Genomic DNA, 17,480 nt, shown 5'->3' on the forward strand with positions numbered 1-17,480 from the left:
TGTAATTGCGTTTTGATTAACTGCCGCCCGCTGTATGCGTGAGCACAGCATTCCCGGCACCAGTGTTGCCAGACTTTGAAGAGAAGTCGCTACAAATAGCCAAAATATAAACTGTACCATTTACATTAAATTTAACAATAAACTTAAAATCAAGGAAACAATTAATTTCGGCTTTAACTAAAGTACAAATAAAATATAAACATAAGTCATTGATCTTAAATTAATGTGCCGCTCACAGGGCTTAAACTAAGCTCAACTTGAAAGTCACATTTCTAGTCATTAGATATACGCTTAACATAGCTATAGCAGAGCTCAAATGACACAATTTCACCACAATATCAATTGGTAGAGTAAGCCTGTGCGTGTGGTGAGTAGCTGCATATTAACGGTACACCTCACGACACTAGCGCTGGCACTTAAGGCAGAAAATAATCGATAGGCAATAAGTTATGCACGAAATAATGCAGGCGTTCAGTAGTCAACCATTCGTTGGCTCTATCAAATAGCTACTAACGATTTTAAAAGTGGTTTATGTTTTGTTATAAGTCTTTTTGATAGACAACCGAGATGTTAACTAGCTGAACGCGCACACTGTAAGCATTAATCTTTATCGATATTTAGAGAACAGAAAACAAATATTCAAATCAAATTCAGCTGTTCCGTGTATGTCCTGATGTCCGTCCAAGTTGATTGCGCAACGCCCATATGAAGTTTGTGTGTGTGTGTGTGTGTGTGTGCTTGTGTGATAGTATGCTAACGTGTAAATGTGTGTGTGTGTGTGTGTGTGTGTGGTGAGTGCGTTTGTCTACATGTGTGTGCGATTAAATGGTATGAGAGAGAAGAGCTTGTTGTACAGGCAAGCGCTTAGCACTGCCTGCCATTGGCTTGATCAAACAATTCGGAATTAAAAGTCTTATCGTTAGCGAATGGGAACGGCTGAATGGCATCCTCATTGATTATCTCGAGTATTTTCTTGACCACGTCCGGATTCTCATCTCGGTTCTCCTCGCAAATGACCTTCACGTCGCGCAGCTTCGATACATACATATCGCGATCCTGTTCGGCCCGTTCCAGTTCATGGAGCACGCCGTGCATATCGAACTGATCGTCGGCCAATTCGATAACCTCCTTCTCCTTTCGATAGGTCAAGTGTGCATCACTGACGAATGTGCGAGTGCGCACCTGATGTGCACTATATACGGAGCGTGCGCTGTTCGACGGACCTTTGGAGCTGTTGCCGGAGCTCGAGCCGAAGCCCATGGTGACGCCATCGCGCACGGCCAAGGCATTGTAGGCCTTGCCATTGTTATTGGCATTGAAGAATTTTCGGAACCATTGCAAGAACTCAAAATTATCCTGAAAGCGGCCCTTGATCAGCCGCTCAATGGGTATCTCCTTGTGTACGGCCTTCTTCTGAAAGCTCGCCTGCAACAGCTTAAAATTGTGCACAAATTCGTGCTCCTGATTGGCGCGAAACTTGATGCGTTTGATGGCCACCGAATTGGGGAACAGCATGTCCATAAATTGGCAATAGGCAGCGCCTACAGCAAAAGTGTGACCAAAAAGATGAAAAGCAAGTGAGAAAAAAGAAGGTTGCAAGCGCAATGCAATGTAAAAAACCGATTGCATCAGTCGATAAGTGTTATCGATTAATGGACTTGGCGGCCACAACGGAAGACCGTTAGAAAAGGAGGAAGGAATTGAACAACTTAACCGCACTTTCTTGGGCGAAGTGAAACGGACATTGCTTGCAAACCAATATACTCTACCCTCTTCACACGGGGAACAGCGTATTAGACGGTGAACCGCACTTACCTGTGCAGAGCTCCTCGATCTTTGTGAATTCAGCTTTCATTTGTGTATTGACCCAGGACAACATCTCGTGGCGCGACCAATTTTGCGATGAGACATTTGTCGAGTGCACGTTGACGGCCATTTTGCCTCGATCCATTGCGTTCGCTTATTGTTTATCGATTCTACGCCCAATATATATATACATACATATATACATATACATATGCATATATATATATATATGTACTATACTATTTATTTTCCCAAATTCACTGAGTCCCTAAATCAACTACGGCCTGCTAAGTTAATATTGTATATACATATATGTATTTGCCTATACTAAAAAGCCAACTCTGCATCGAAACGAAAATCGTCAACAAAGTTTCAAGCAATTGCGGGACAGTGTGCGCTACTCCCTTTGGAAGTGTTAACCCTTCGATGGGCAGTGTGACTAATTGTCAGTATTGTAAATTGTGCAAAAGAAATTCCTGTTTTTAAGCAGTCGAAATTGTCCAAAGTTACGTCCTTCGTTGAAATCAGCCAAAGAAGTTTCAAAAATATTTTATATTTGAATTGCTTAATAAAAAATAATCCAGACTGTGCAATAACAGAATAAAGCTAAGGCTCGTGTGTTCCAAGGCTTACAGTCAATTTTCTCTCTTAAACGCCGTTTTCCAGCCAAGCTCAAAGTCATTGCTCTTAAATGAAGGCCTATGGCAGAAGTCTGTCCGTGACAGCTTCATTCGAAAGATTTTGTCAGATGCTTAAAAATCGTTTAACTCTTTGATAAACGTTTAACGACTTTTTGGAAAGCTGTAGACATACCCTTGAAAAGCATTTAACAGCTCACAAGACACTGCAAAATACACAAGCTGGATCAGTCCATTAACAGCTATTGCAGTTAAGACCCAAAAGCTGCAAGCTTTATTTTCAAACATTGCAAGCTTTGGCCTCTCTTTAGCGCCGTTTTCCAGCCAAGTTGACGCTTTGCCTGGCAGCTCCTTGGAAAGCGTTTGACAGCTTTGAGCACTGAAAAAAAACGCACATACACGCGGGCATTTTTTTTTTTTGGTTTAACACAAGTACACATGGATGGTCACATTTAAAAAAAATGATTTTATTCTTATTCCTTTTGCTTTGTTTTTTTTTCAGGAGAATATTCTTAGCGCACACTAGTTATTAACAACAATTGTTGCTGCATTTAAATCTATGCCTTGACGGCATATTTGCGTTGCGGGAAGATGGAACGCTTGCGGATTTCCTTGAGGGTCTTGCGGTTGGAGTCGCGCGACGACAGGGCCTTACGCATGGCGCGGGTCTTCTTTTTGCGCAGATCCAAAGGCTTGTACTTCTTGTTCTTGAACACCTTGCGCAGATTCTCCTTCTGCTTCTGGTGCATCACAATGTAGACGCGAGCGATGGCCTTGCGCACAACGCGGCTGCAATTAAACAAAAACAAATTAGTCAAGAATATAATATGGGTAGAGGGGGGGTTGGCGGGTGACTTACATCTTGGACAGCTTGGAGGGTGCTCCGCCGGTGACTTTGGCCACTCGCAGATTGAGCAGCTCATTCTTGAGCTCATCCAATTGCTTGGTGAGCTCCTTCTTGTCCTTGGTTCTCAGCTCTGAGCACTTGATCTTCACCTGTGAGAATAGAGCCAAATGGAATTTTGCAACAATTTAGTTAACAATTCGTTTTAAACGCGCACACACAAAAAATAATATGCCACACTATAAATATGCACAGTTCGGTTCGTGTTTCATACATTTCTTTATTATTTTATGCACGGATGTGTTTTATTTTTAAAAATTTAAAATTCACAGAAACTCGGTACCAACCATTTTTCTCGCTGGTCACGTCAAAAAAGAAAGAACTAGGGTCGTACAAACGATTGAGGGCTGTAGCACGAAAACAAACAGACGATTTTGACACATGACAGTTGTGCCACTTTTCAACACTAACTGCTGCTCAGCACTGCTGTTTGTGGAGCAATGCTGTTAAGTGACAGTATGGCAACGCCAATATATCCAGCCCACAGCCCCCGCACAACCAAAGCAATTCCACAATTTGTTTAAGCTCAATCGTAAATGAAATAATTGTAAAAACAAAACTTAACAGATAAACAAACAAATTGAAATCATGGCTGACAGAGCTATAAAGCTGCTTATTATCGGTGAGAGCGGCGTTGGAAAATCCAGGCAAGCAATCAGCACAATACTAATTCCAATTAAGTTTTTCAATTGCGTATTTCCAATGCGCACACATACACACATGTAAACAATACCTAAATAGAGATTGGCTTAATAGCACTTAGTCATTGATGCGTGTTGAGTATTTCGCATTCGACTCCAAAGTTTGTCTCATTGTTTTATCTTTTTTTATTATTTTATTTTTATCCTATTGCAGCCTGATACGTCGTTTCGTTGAGAACAAGTTCGATGACAATCATGACGTCACAATTGGCATGGACTTCAAGAGCGCCATCATGAATGTGGATGGCATTGACTACAAGGTGGCACTGTGGGACACAGCGGGCGCCGAACGATTTCGCAGTCTGACGCCCAGCTTCTATCGCAAGGCGCTAGGCGCCATACTTGTCTATGACATCACAAATCGCGAATCGCTGGTCAAACTGGAGGCTTGGCTGGCCGAGCTGGACAGCTACAGTGACAATCCGAACATAGCGATTATTGTGGTTGGCAACAAAATCGATCAGGAGCGTGTCGTCGATCGTGAGGAGGGTCGCAAATTTGCCCGCAAGCATCGGGCGCTCTTCATCGAGACCTCGGCCAAATGTGATCAGTACGTTAGTGATGTGTTCAAGGATATTGTAGAGAAGGTGCGCTCTTTTCTGTACCATTTTGTAACTTCAAATGTTTGCTTATTTTTTCAACATGTTTTTTCTGCAGATTGTTTCCTCCGAATATTTTGGCAACGGCAATACCGCGAATGGCATGACCATAGACAATGTCCAGGATGTGGATTCAGCCCCATCAACGTGTTATTGTTGATGCGTGTCCTGTGCTCATTCTCGGTTTTTTTTTATCGCTATTCGATAACCAATTTTGATAAATTTCTAGCGTGTATTTATTTAAACGTTTCAACTTCATTAGCATAAATGCTTTCTCACATATCCCTAAAAAAAAAAAAAAAAAATAAAAATAACAGAAATCAAAGCGGTTCGGTAAGCAATACCACAAAATGTTAAATGTACCTCAACTGTAAATATAACTATCCCATAAATTAATGCAATTGGCTAACAATAATTTGGCCCACTGTTTTTATGTTTTCGGCAAACAGAAGAGCGCCCCGTTATTCTCAACTCACCACGCTGCGCAGAAAGAGAGCTCAACTGTCCCTCTCTCTTCGCATCCCGTCATAGCAAAAACATAGGTTTAAGGTTTACTTTTGTTTTTTCTTTTATTATTAAATCTTAAATGAAGACATTGCTTCAAGTCAAAAGCTCTTTGCGCTAAAATTCATTAAAAAAAAAGAATAAAAAATAAAAGATACATTGTACACTAATTACCGCAAAAGTAGACAAAAAGAAAAACGATGTTTAGATAGAAAAATGTACATGGAGCACGATTGTTATTCATTTGCTTTTCATTCATTTTGATTGCTGTTTGTTTGTGTGTGTGTGAGAGTGTATTTACATATCGATGAATCTGTTTTTTTTTTTCTTTTGTTGCAATTATCTCTAAAAACACAAGGTGACAAAATTGGTGACGGCGTTTCATAAGCGAAACTATTCCAGCCGCACACCCTATGTATGTACACTTTCTATAATCATAGTGTTTGGTTTATCGTATTATTATTACTTTTTTGTTTCGTTTTTGTATAGTGTCTAGGCATTACAAATGTAACTTAAAGTATAGCAACCTCTCTGCAGGTCGGTCGCTGTTATACACCACGCTGCCATCTACTTGCCGGCGATGCCACTCTTTTTGGCATCCAATTCGTAGATGAGCAGTCGCCACATTTTCACCACAAACACCTCAGCCTCCTCGTCCAGCACCTGTGGAAGGTCAGAAAGACAGAGAGAGAGAGAGAGAGAGAGAGAAAGAGAGGGTACTGTTTATATATTTGCGGCAATGGTGAATTGGGTGTGGTGGATCTTACCATTTGGACATCGTCCAGTATGCTTTGGGGCGGACTGCCGGCCAATACTTTGGAACATATAAAGTCCACTAACGTTGGCTCCGGCTCACCGATATATTCGATGATTTTCTTATTGATCCATGGACGTATTTTGCGTTCCATTAGACCGCTGTCAATCTCGTTGCGGTCAAGCTTATAATTAAATAGCTCCTCCTTTTGTGTGGGTATCCTGTCAATAATGCTTTTTATATGGCGGCGTTTTTCATCATGCACCTTCGCACCATTCTCATCCTTTTTGGTGTTTGTCGCGGCAGCATCTGCGCTGCCCGCAGATGCGGCTGCATCATTCTTACCATGGTGTTTGCCGCCACCGCCGCTGCTGTTGCCATGCTTTCCATGCTGGCCGCTATTCTTGCCGCCATTTCCGCTGCCCATCGAGCCGGATGATGTTGAGCCAGAGCCGCCGCCGCCGCCACCGGCATTGGCTATCTTTTGGCTAACGGCAGCGGCAGCAGCTGTCGCCGCTGATACAGCAGAACTTTGACGCTCCGCGGCCGTCTGAGATGCACTCATCGGCGTGGTGCTATTGCTTATATTGTCATCGTAATCTGGAATATATACAACAAATATTATTTGCTGAAGTGCTGCAGCTTTCTCTTAAGTGCCATAACCAAAGCAAAGAGAGCTAGACAGAAATTTTTGTATGCATTTGCCTGCGGCTATGGTGAAATGCAAAGAGAGCGCTCCCTTACGTTTGTGGGCTGGGCAGGAATTTATATGTATTTACTTGCGGCTATGGTGAAATACAAATATATATTTTCACCACAGCTTAGGCTACTTATGCTGCGTGGAAATTAGAGAGAGAGCGCTCTCTTACGTTTGTGGGCTAGACTGGAATTTATATAAGCTTTGGCATTTGCCTGAGGCCGTGGTGAAATAATACAATTTATATTCCCACTATGACTTAGCCAAAAAGAGCTCCACAGGAATATATGTACATGCTTTTGGCTTTTGCCTGAGGCTATTGTTAATACAACCAAAAATTTAACCACGGCTTGGATCTCTTTGTGCTGCGTGGAAAGCAGGGAGAGAGCGCTCTTGGAACTTGGCTTTTGCCCTAGCCTAACCTTGGTTTTTAGGCCCGGATATGCTCAGACTCACCTAACGGCACAAGTTTGCGCTTCTTGGGATTGATGTTCTCGTCGTTGTCGTCGTCGTTGACAAAAACGCCGGTGGCCTCGATCATTTTCTTTTTGAGATTGTTGCCCAATGTGAGCGAGATGATCGGCATGGTCACGGCGGAGGCAGACGCGGACGCGGCATGATCATTGTCCATGGCATTCATTGTGGGCGTGTGAATGTTGGCCAGCGAATCTCTCGATTCGCTGTTCTGGCGACTGACGCTGTCCGCCTGGTTGCTATTGTTGTTGTTGTTGTTATTGTTGTTGTTGCTAATGTTGTTGTTGTTGCTGTTCTTCAGATGCGAATAGCCGCTGGCATTGGAAGCCGTGTCCGCCATGGAGGCGCGCTCGTCATTGGTCGATATGGAATCCTCCGAGGGCGGCGGCTTATGCACGTGCCCCACCTGAGCACCCCCCGACACCCCGACGCTGTCGCGGCTATCGTAGTCATCGTTCAGCTGTTGCTTGCGTCTCTCCGACTGCAGCTGCTGCTGCTGCAGTTGCTGCTGCTGGAGGGGCTGCAGCTCTGTGTCGCGTCGCTGCGCCTCCAGGTTGACATTGATCAGGATGCGCGGCTCGTAGAGTTTCTCGATTTCGCGGCGCGCCTTCTCGTATTCCTGTGACGGATTCTCGAATTCGCCGCTAAAGATTTTGTTCTTCAGTTCGGCCAGTTCGTCGGCCTCCTTTTCGCGATCCTTGGAATCGGCATCAGCTTCCCGGACGCGCTCGGCCAAACGCTGCTGCAGCTCGCGGCCTCTGTAGTAGAGCACATCGTCGCGCTCATCGTCATAATCCTCGACGAACTCCTTCAGCCGTTTGGCGTCCTTCTCGCGCTCCTCCTGTCGCATCAGCTCCTTGTGACGATACTGCAACGATAATTTGTTGTAGATTGGTTTATTTGTAATTTGTCAAAAGCTTGCTCTTAGGCTGAGATGACATTTGCTTAAAGTTCGAAACTCGATTAATTGTATTCATGGCATATTTTACTGCTCAAGCTGTCTCGCTCGCACTTCTCGTACTGCCTACACTAATGCTAAGATAACATTTGCTTTAGGACTAAATATAAAAAGAGATTTATTTTTATTCTTTTCCAGTATTTATCTAACAGTAAGCTATCTCCTTTGCTCTCTCCAATTATTTGTCATATTCTAAGATGACATTTGCTTAAAGTTTGCAGAACGTTTCTCATTCTCTCTTTCTCTCACAAATTGCCTTTAAATATGCTAAGATGACATTTGCTTAAAGCTTAAGTCTTATTGTAATTAGTTTATGGAACTAATCCAAGTTTGAGTTTTAGCAAAACTCTTTGCTTTAGTTTAAAGAATTTATCACATTTTAAGTTATTAATTTTGCTGCCTCTCTGTCGCATGCCTGAAAGTGCACTGTCATCATGCTCTAATGACATTTGCCTAAAATGTATGCAAGAAAATTTAGTGGGGTTTTTTCAAGTGCGAAAAGTTGCAAAACAAAAAACTAAAAAGTATTTGAAATTAAATTTCTTTCGGCCAATTTCATTTTTTCTTTAAATGCCATATTCAGAAGTATTGAAAGAGAAAAATTAACAGATAAAACTTAATTCAAGCAAGTGTCATTAACAGCATATGTGGAGGAACATTCCTATGCTTTGATGACATTTGTATTACACACACATATATATATATATATATGTATATATAAATATGATCTAAAAGTGTCGCTTTGTATTGTCTGCCTATAATAAACCGGCATTGGATTAGATTTAAGCAAGTGTCATAAGAGCATAACTGGAGCAAGATTCCTATGCTAAGATGACATTAGGATCTTCCATTTCTATCTCTCTATTGTTTAGCTATAATAAACCGGATTAAGTTTAAGCAAGTGTCATTAACAGCATATGTGGAGAAACATTCCTATGCTAAGATGACATTTGTCTTTTTTGTTACTCGAGTTATAATTAACCGGATTAGGTTTAAGCAAGTGTCATTTGTGGCCATAATTTAATTGTACTCTTTACCTTTTCATTCTCCTTGGCCTTGCGCTTCTCGCGTATCTCCCAGTTGGTCAGACGCTCCTGGTAGGCCGCTTCCTTTTCGCGTGCCTTCTTCTCGGCCTTCTTGCGCTCGCGCATCTCCTCCTCCATTTCCTTTTCGCGCCGTGCATCACGCACGGGCTTGATGATCTTCTCCTCGCGCTCGCGCTCACGCTCGCGCTCCCTGTCCCGCTCGCGCATCTCGATGCGCTCTCTCTCGCGCTCGCGCTCACGTTCACGCTCTCGCTCACGTTCACGTTCGCGATCACGCTCGCGTTCGCGCTCGCGTTCACGCTCCTTGTCGCGCAGCTCACGGAGCTCGCGCTCACGCATTAGCTCACGCTCACGCTCGCGCTCACGTTCGCGCTCACGGTCGCGATCACGATCGCGCTCCTTGGTGCGCGACTTGGAGCGCCGATCGCGACGCCTGCTCTCCTTGTGCGAGTCGCTGTTGCTGCGCTCCTTGTGCTCCTTGCGCGCCGGCGACACATCGATGGTGACAATGGACTCCTTGCGGCTGCGACTGCTCGGCTCCTTGCTGGGCTCCTTCTCGCTGATCTCGACCACCTCCTCGACCTCGCTGCTGGCACTGATGCTGGCTGGGGGCTTGCCGCTGCCGCTGGCGCTGCTGCTGCTCGTTTTGCGTTCGCTTTCGCGCTGCTTTTTGCGCTCGCGATCGCGTTCGCGCTCCTTTTCCTTCTCCTTGGTGGCCAGCTGTTTCTCCTTTTCCTTCTCCTTTTCCAGCTCCTTGCGATGCTCATCGGCCTCGGCGCGCTTACGGAATTTGCCAATTTCGCTGCTGATCAGGTTGCGTTTCTCCTCCTCGAGCGCATTGTCGTTTAACGATTTGATTTTGATGTCATCCTCGCCGCGTCGCGTCTTCTTGTTGCGATTGCTGCTGCTGCTGCCGTATAGATCGCCGCGATTCGTGCCGTCGAAGCCCTCGAACTCGTGCTTGTGCTCCTCGAGTAGCTCGTGCATTTGGCTGGTCGCGAACTCGTCCTCAGTCTTTTCGTCCATGGCATTGGGACCGCCCTCGCCATTCTTGCACTCCTTCTCCTTGTAATCCTCGATTAGCACTTTGTTCTTTGCATCCACCTTAGCCACCAGCTTCTTACCATCAATCTCCAGTTCGCTCAGCAGACGCACAGATCTCATGGCCGCAATGGGACCGCTGCAGGGACGAAAGAAACGGCACATTCAATTTACCATCTAGTTCGAGAAGCTTATGTTTACATAACGCTGTTAACGTCACATTAACAAAACTGTTAACTGTTCAACAAATTCCTGTTAAATGTAACATTTAGACATGGCTTCCAATTTAATTCATTCTTATTTATGCTGTCTTAATAATGTGCGATAAAACCAGGATTTCTTCTATGATAAAAAGTGCTACAAAAAATCATTGTTTATTTGTTCTGTTAACGTCACGCTGTTAACTTAGAACAAGTCTCTTATTTTATCAGTTGCGAATTTGTTGAACAAATGTATTAGAAAAGTTTTAGCATTGTTTAACTTTGCGAATTCCTCTTTTGTGTCCTGTTAACAGAGTCACGTAACTGTTAATGTTAGACAAGGCTATTCTTCGTCACAATAACATAACGAAAATTTTAACAAGTTTATCATAAAAAAGACTTTGCTGTGGCTCTGTTAGCGTAACGTTTGACTTAAAAACAAACTAAAAACGAAAAAAAAACCCAACTGTGTTCGGCACGCCGAAGATTTAATGGCCTTACAGACGGACAGACGAAGATACGGTTTTCAGCTATGTTGAGAGAAGGTTGGTTATAGGATTTAACGATCTTCGACACATGCGCCTGGAGCAGAAAGAAGGAAAGGAGAGGGACTAGTCGGTCGTGGCTATAGCGAGTCGGCTGCTGATACTGATCAAGAATATATATATACTTTGCGTTAAGCGTCTCCTTCTATGCACATTGTCTTATAAGCAGAAGCTACACGAATAGCTTCAAGGAGATGCTGCACTCCGTTGGATAGGTTGGCTTACTCGAATTCACAGAATCCGAAAGTGGAGACGCGCTTCCAATTGATGACAACGCCGCAGGCGGCTAGAATGCGCTTGAGCAGCGATTCCGGGACTCTTTCGCTGATATTGCCCACGAAGACGGTGATGACGGGTCCACGGAATTGCGGCTGCGGCTCCGGCGGTCTATGATAGACTGTTGGCTGTGAGCTGATCGTCGCCGAGTTGCGGTAGCTGCGTGGCGGGGGTATCGGAGGCATCAGCTGGGTGAGCAAAAAATAAAAACAAATTAAAAAACATTTTCTTAGCATTTGTGCTTGCATTTAATTTCAGTAAAAATAAAAAAAATTAAAACTTACATGCGGCGGTGGTATCGATGCATTCATATATGGCGGCATCGGCGCTCGCGGTGGATATGACATTTTGCTGTTCCTTATGTTTTGCCTTCCTGTTTAAATACTAATATTTTGTATATTGTTGTTGGGGTGCGTGTAAATTAAAGCCGACACATTCAGACACACACACACATACGCAACATGCACGCTCGTACACATATACAGTCGCACGCAAGCATACACATACACCACACACACACACACATGCACACACGATACAAGCACACGGGTCTTCAAGTGAACGTGAATCGTGTACGATATTTGTGGTTTAAAGGCAAATATGTGTTCGTTTCGCTATCTAAAAGAGCGTGCGCATTCAAGTACACTATACGTGTTCAAGTCTGCCCGCCGCGATATCGTATTTAAGTTTTAATTTTTACATACATATGCAATTTAAAAAGAAACTACACGTAAAAAAGGCTGTTCTCAAATTTTCACCACTGCAGCCGCTGCCACATAGAGATGAGAAAGCGTGAAAGCGCTGCTGTTATCGTTTGGCGTGCGATATATATACACAATGCAGTCGTTGTGCGTTGACAGTCGGCGGCTTGGTGTTGAGAAATACCTAAAAATTAGTGTCAGCTGTTCGCAAAAATACAAACACAAATACAATTTTATTCAACATTCGAGATTTTATAACAGCATCATTTAAAAGTTTGCAAGAATGGTTTCTGGCACAAAAAATATATGTTAATTAAAACTACGGTCACACCTTCGGGCCACTAAGTGTTGGCTTTTAGCAGCTGCGTAGCAAGCATTTCTGCTGTTAAATAAAATAAAAACAAAGTATATTTTGATTTGTTTTGAAATTGAATCCAGACCCATTATACAATGCGCCTGAGTGCTGTGCTGCGATGTCGCAGCGTTATCAAGCAACAATATGTGCCCCAGCACAAACCAGTGCTGGACGATGACATAAAGCGTTTGGAGGACTTTATGCTGTCAAAACCAAACATTTTGGTGCTCACTGGCGCTGGCATCTCCACAGAATCAGGTGCGCAAATAACTGGCGATTGACTGACTGCTGAACAACAGTTATGTTCTTGCCCGATCGGTTTTAAGTTCATTTTCAATGAACTTAATTATACAGACCCACCATTTAGTAGGCCTTTCACTGTATATTAAACTGTTGTTTTTCCGTCTGCAGGCATACCCGACTATCGTTCGGCTGGCGTTGGGCTGTACGCGCGCACCAATCACAAGCCCATACAGCACATCGAATTCCTCAAATCGTCCAGTGTGCGAAAACGTTATTGGGCCCGCAACTTCGTGGGCTGGCCAAATTTCTCGAGCACCCAGCCAAATGGTACGCATCATGCGCTGGCGCGCTTTGAGCGTGAGATGCGCATCCAATCGGTGGTCACCCAGAACGTGGATCGGCTGCACACAAAGGCCGGCTCCAAGAGCGTGGTGGAGCTGCATGGCAGCGGCTATGTGGTCAAGTGTCTGGGCTGTGAATATCGCATCGATCGGCACGAGTTCCAGAGCATATTAACCTCACTGAATCCGGCGTTTAAGGATGCGCCCGAAATGATACGGCCCGATGGCGATGTGGAAATACCAGCTGAATATATTGAGAATTTTCAAATACCCCCATGTCCGCAATGTGGCGGCGATCTCAAGCCGGAAATTGTATTCTTTGGCGACTCTGTGCCCCGAGATCGTCTCGATGCGATTGCCAAAATGGTTTACAACAGCGATGGCCTGCTGGTGCTCGGCTCCAGTCTGCTGGTCTTCTCCGGCTATCGCATAGTGCTCCAAACCAGAGACCTTAACCTGCCGGTGGCTATTGTCAATATTGGAGAGACGCGTGCGGATCATTTGGCCGACATTAAAATCGCGGCCAAGTGTGGCGATGTGATACCCAAGCTCTTCGATTATCGTGCCACAACTTAGGCGTACTCTATTTTCGAACTCGATTTTTTGTTTATTTTTATTGTAATACAAATTGTTGACATTTTATTTACTGATGGGACTCGTTAATCGAAAATGCGACGCTCTTCTACTTTAATCTCCGATCCATGTAATTATATATATATATTCGCCATATGCCAGCAGGCAGCTGAAGACTTCAAACTCGTAAACCCTTGTACAAAATATTGTCACGTCTATATATATTCTTGATCCGTATCCTGAAACTTTGTATGGTGCCGTCTTTCTGTGCAGGTTGCACACATTTCAAGGTTGACCGGATCAGATTGCTATATCACATACTGTAGACACGTTCAGAAACTATTATTTTTCATGTTATCTTAACGAGACTTGGTGTTAAAGCAATATCGGACTACTGTGATATATATTTGTAGAAAGAACTGGTTTAGAAATTTGTTTTGTATCTCAAATTTCTGTTTATCAAGACATCTGGGCGAAAGTCAGCAATTGCCAGCTTCTCTTACATTCCTCCAACAATCGATCGGAGCTAAGACTTTGATTTAAAAGCACTTTTTGTGACGAACATAGCTGATCTTTTGGGTTAATCTGTGTTCTTTTATATATATTTCAAAATATTCTATTCCTGCCAACGTTTTTCCCATATCGATATACATATATCGCTTTTGAGAGATTTCTTTTGAGCATATTTCCGTTTCGTTCTCGGAAGCTCATGACTTCAAATTTGAAATATATAATATAAGATGAGTCTAATTTTGTTTTCTTGTTATTTTTCATTTTTTATAGTATCGATAGAAATCGGTTTTGAGGCATAACTCGAATAATTTTAAAGCTAGAGCCACCAAATTTGGTATGTTAATTCTTGTATAGGTCGCACAGATCCCGCACAGATATTTTACATTTTGGATGCCTCAACCCGTTCATCCCGTTATCAAGAAATGGCAAGAGACAGTTTTTAGCTCTCATGTGCCACGTATCTCTGTATATTTTGTAGGCTTAGCTTTTGGTATATTGATCGATCTTGTCATAGATGCCACGATTGCTGTCGCGAAACCAAACGTCCGTTTCGAGCAGCGGCAGGTGCTGCAGCGCCTCCACCGAGCGATCCCCCAGACGAGCATCGTTCGCAGCGAAGCGCAGTGTGCAGGTGCCGGTGCACAGATCCATCTGATGTTCATTGTACTCGTAGACCACCAGATAGAAGTATCCGCCGCAAGTGAAGGATTCGTTCAGCAGCAGAGGCGGCTTTAGGGAGCATCTTAGCTGCTGTGTGGAACTGATCTGCGAGTCCGCCAGCTCGATGACGGTTTGGTCCGCTAGGAGTGCGGCTGGCGGCGATTTGGCAAAGCTTTGACTGAAACGTGGACAACTTTGTGTTGACAGGCGCTGCGAAGGCACAACTGTTATCACACTCGCCTCATTGGACGTGGCATCCTCGTCGGAGAGCACCGGCGAATCCTCGTCCGGCGCTATGCTCAGTTCACAGCACGTTTTGGGCATATAATAGGAGGCATCTATTTGTTCGTCTGCCGTTTCCCAGCTCGGCTTGTGCGGCACCCTCTGGCCGGAATAGTTGTGATGACCATGGATCAGCTTCTGCTCGACCTCAATGCACGAGATGCATTTAAAGTCGTTTGGCTCAACGCCATAGGTGCGGACCAAGCGCATTGTGCCCACACGACACTTGAGATGGGTGCCCGTGGCGGCGCACAGTATGCACAGCTGTATGGTCCAGCTGTGTCTGTGGTAATCCCGTCCATTGGGACACAGGCACACAGTCTGTTCGCAGCGCAAACGCTTGCTGTGCAGCTCGCTGTACGCATTCGGCTGACGCTCCCACGTGGCATCGCGGTCCGGCACAAACACCGACTGCAGCCGTATCGTGTCGTGGAACTTCTTGTCCCGGCACCACAGACAACGCAAATAGTAGCCGGAGGCGAGCGCATAGCGTCGCATACACGTCCGATGCGCGAATCCCTTGCGACAGCAATCACCGTACGTGACGTTGTGCAGCAGGAATGGTGAAATGGCACGGAAACAGATGTCGCAATAGGCATCCTTGGGTGGATTGTTCATCAGCTGCTGCTGGTAGTCGTCCAGCGGCATGCAGTGCTCGCAGTAGCTGCGAAATTCATCGCAAAATTGATATATGCAGCGATTCTCCAAGCCGCAAGGCATGTGAAAAACAATGCGACACTTGTAGCAAACGACGCTGGCGCCTTTCTCCTTGCAAAAGGCGCATTTGCGCTGCTGGGCGGCGGCCGCCTCCTGGCGTATGTCGCGCAGCAAAAAGCCCAGAATGCCGCTGGAGTCGCCGCCGCGTTGGGGCAAATTCGTGGACAGCAGCTGTTTACAGAGTTAGCAGAGTTTAAAATAGCTGAAAACATTCAAATGTGCCGCTTACCAGACAATAATAGTGCACCGTCACCTTCTGCTTGATCATCCATTCGCCATATAGCAAGACATCATCTGTATCCTCGTTAGCACTGCTTTTATTGCATATATCACATTTGTACATGACGCGACGTACTTTTCAAATATTGCAACAGTGTGACCGACCGCGCGAGCTTTGTTATCGATAACTGGCAATTGCTGATGCAATGCCGGCTGTGTTCTCCAACACTGCTTGTCAGAATAGAAAAAAAAAACAGCACATATATAACAAAAAAAAAAAGCACACACACACACAAGCAGCAGCAGCAGCAGCAACAACAACAACAACAGCAACAACATAACAACCAGAGAGGCATCGACAAAACTGGCTGTTATTTATTAATTTATATAAAACAAAACCACAATGGCCTACGACTTAAAAAAGGAGTCTGACGTTAAGGAATATGTGGAGAAGCTGGGCGTTGAATATCGCTTTGGCTGTTACTCTGAAAAGAAACCGGAAGGTAAAGCAACAACAACAGGCGGCCAGTTCGCCAGCTACAACAACAACAGCAGCAACAAAAACATTGTGTGCGCTCTAACCTAGGTTTTTGTATCGTAATTGAATTACAAAACAAACGAACATGAACATTTTTGTAAACCATTCGCTAAAGAAGACCAACTAATAACTGTAAATACATTATTTACAGTGTGCCATCTACTGGGCGACTATCTGGAGGGCATCAAGAAAGATTTCGAGAAGGCCTCCAAAGTATACAAATCGACATGTGACGACTATGGTTATGCAAAATCCTGCTATAAATATGGCAACTATAGCTTCCTCGGCAAGGGCAAAAGCGGCAGCAAGGGTGAGCCACGCGTTGCCTATCAATATTACGAGAAGGGCTGCAATCTAAACGATTCGGATGCCTGTTTGCATTCCGGCCTGTTGCTAGTGTCGCGCTCCATGCCCAAAGAGATCGACAGAAATGTTTCTCACAAAGAGCTGGGACATGAACAATGCCACCGCCTGCGTCTATCTGTCCAGCATGCATATTTCGGGCGTACAAAAGAAGCCGGAGGATATGGCAAATGGGGGCGGCAATGCGCCAGCCAGCACACAATCAAAATCGATTAAGGACGCCGATTATATTATGCTGAAGGACATGAAGAAGGCATTTCAGTTCGCCCACAAGGCAAGCGAATTGAGTAACATGTACGCCTGTGCCAATCTTAGCCAGATGTACGCGCGTGGCGATGGCATCGAGAAGAACGAAAAGGAGGCGGAAAAGTATAGGAAGCTGGCCCTCGAAATGCAGGAGGAGGTCAAGAAGCAACAGGAGACGCTCAGTTTTAAACAGGGCGTCGGCATGCCAAACTGATTAACCTATACCTAAGTATATATACATATATTGATAAAAATACATATATTTACATGTATATATACAAATACTATATATACATATATATAGTTTACTTTTCCTTTCCATGCTGCGCTCTTTCCTGTAGTTTTCCAAAATATACATCTTGTTCTTTATTTTTTCGTTTTGATTTAGTTTTTGCCATTTTGCGACGCGTTTCAAACAAACTCTTATGTTGCATCATTTGCTCCGTTGACCTTTAAATACTTTCAATCTACTTCCTATATCTAACTTAAGAGGGCTATATAAACATTAATATATATATATATACATATCTGTATATGTATATATATATATATTATTTTTTCATCGTGTACATAGGCAGCATTTGCG

General features: G+C 44.2%; 7 protein-coding genes across 9 annotated transcripts; 3 read left to right on the top strand and 4 right to left on the bottom strand.

The window, feature by feature from the left end:
• Positions 1–443: 443 nt before the first annotated feature.
• Positions 444–2,086, bottom strand: LOC135426979 (microtubule-associated protein RP/EB family member 1-like). The gene is made up of 2 exons (XM_064680359.1): positions 1,816–2,086; positions 444–1,541 (listed from the first exon to the last, which is right to left on the bottom strand). The coding sequence occupies exons 1-2, from the start codon at positions 1,949–1,951 to the stop codon at positions 865–867; spliced, it is 813 nt and encodes a 270-aa protein (XP_064536429.1). The 5' UTR covers positions 1,952–2,086; the 3' UTR covers positions 444–864.
• Positions 2,087–2,890: 804 nt separating this feature from the next.
• On the bottom strand, positions 2,891–3,762 carry RpL35 (Ribosomal protein L35). Its single transcript, XM_064680367.1, has 3 exons — positions 3,636–3,762; positions 3,304–3,440; positions 2,891–3,233 (listed from the first exon to the last, which is right to left on the bottom strand). Exons 1-3 carry the CDS (start codon positions 3,636–3,638, stop codon positions 3,002–3,004), a joined length of 372 nt encoding a protein of 123 aa, XP_064536437.1. The 5' UTR covers positions 3,639–3,762; the 3' UTR covers positions 2,891–3,001.
• Positions 3,763–3,785: 23 nt separating this feature from the next.
• On the top strand, positions 3,786–5,259 carry Rab18. Its single transcript, XM_064680365.1, has 3 exons — positions 3,786–3,995; positions 4,204–4,636; positions 4,707–5,259. The coding sequence occupies exons 1-3, from the start codon at positions 3,937–3,939 to the stop codon at positions 4,806–4,808; spliced, it is 594 nt and encodes a 197-aa protein (XP_064536435.1). The 5' UTR covers positions 3,786–3,936; the 3' UTR covers positions 4,809–5,259.
• On the top strand, positions 3,824–13,425 carry Sirt4 (Sirtuin 4). The gene is made up of 3 exons (XM_064680357.1): positions 3,824–3,827; positions 12,283–12,457; positions 12,611–13,425. The coding sequence occupies exons 2-3, from the start codon at positions 12,295–12,297 to the stop codon at positions 13,357–13,359; spliced, it is 912 nt and encodes a 303-aa protein (XP_064536427.1). The 5' UTR covers positions 3,824–3,827; positions 12,283–12,294; the 3' UTR covers positions 13,360–13,425.
• On the bottom strand, positions 5,595–11,986 carry LOC135426962 (RNA-binding protein 25). Of its 3 annotated transcripts, none has more exons than XM_064680338.1 (7): positions 11,848–11,986; positions 11,428–11,516; positions 11,093–11,331; positions 9,073–10,261; positions 7,060–7,945; positions 5,920–6,506; positions 5,595–5,815 (listed from the first exon to the last, which is right to left on the bottom strand). In XM_064680338.1, exons 2-7 carry the CDS (start codon positions 11,488–11,490, stop codon positions 5,720–5,722), a joined length of 3,060 nt encoding a protein of 1,019 aa, XP_064536408.1. In that variant the 5' UTR covers positions 11,491–11,516; positions 11,848–11,986; the 3' UTR covers positions 5,595–5,719. The 3 variants fall into 3 exon arrangements, with proteins under 3 accessions (XP_064536408.1, XP_064536409.1, XP_064536406.1); XM_064680339.1 differs by having other exon boundaries at positions 11,428–11,527; positions 11,848–11,970; XM_064680336.1 differs by lacking the exon at positions 11,848–11,986 and having other exon boundaries at positions 11,428–11,820.
• Positions 13,370–15,948, bottom strand: pie (pineapple eye). The gene is made up of 2 exons (XM_064680352.1): positions 15,758–15,948; positions 13,370–15,699 (listed from the first exon to the last, which is right to left on the bottom strand). The coding sequence occupies exons 1-2, from the start codon at positions 15,869–15,871 to the stop codon at positions 14,350–14,352; spliced, it is 1,464 nt and encodes a 487-aa protein (XP_064536422.1). The 5' UTR covers positions 15,872–15,948; the 3' UTR covers positions 13,370–14,349.
• Positions 15,949–16,033: 85 nt separating this feature from the next.
• On the top strand, positions 16,034–17,132 carry LOC135426981 (cytochrome c oxidase assembly factor 7 homolog). Its single transcript, XM_064680362.1, is given in 3 exon segments — positions 16,034–16,250; positions 16,437–16,716; positions 16,718–17,132. Coding segments are annotated over 3 exon segments (771 nt in total). The 5' UTR covers positions 16,034–16,150; the 3' UTR covers positions 17,109–17,132.
• The last annotated feature ends 348 nt before the right edge of the window (positions 17,133–17,480 follow it).

The sequence above is a fragment of the Drosophila montana genome, unplaced genomic scaffold (assembly GCF_035044405.1).
Source record: "Drosophila montana isolate Dmon_TW-CO22-7 unplaced genomic scaffold, ASM3504440v1 contig_2106_1, whole genome shotgun sequence".
NCBI classification, from domain to species: Eukaryota; Metazoa; Arthropoda; class Insecta; order Diptera; family Drosophilidae; genus Drosophila; species Drosophila montana.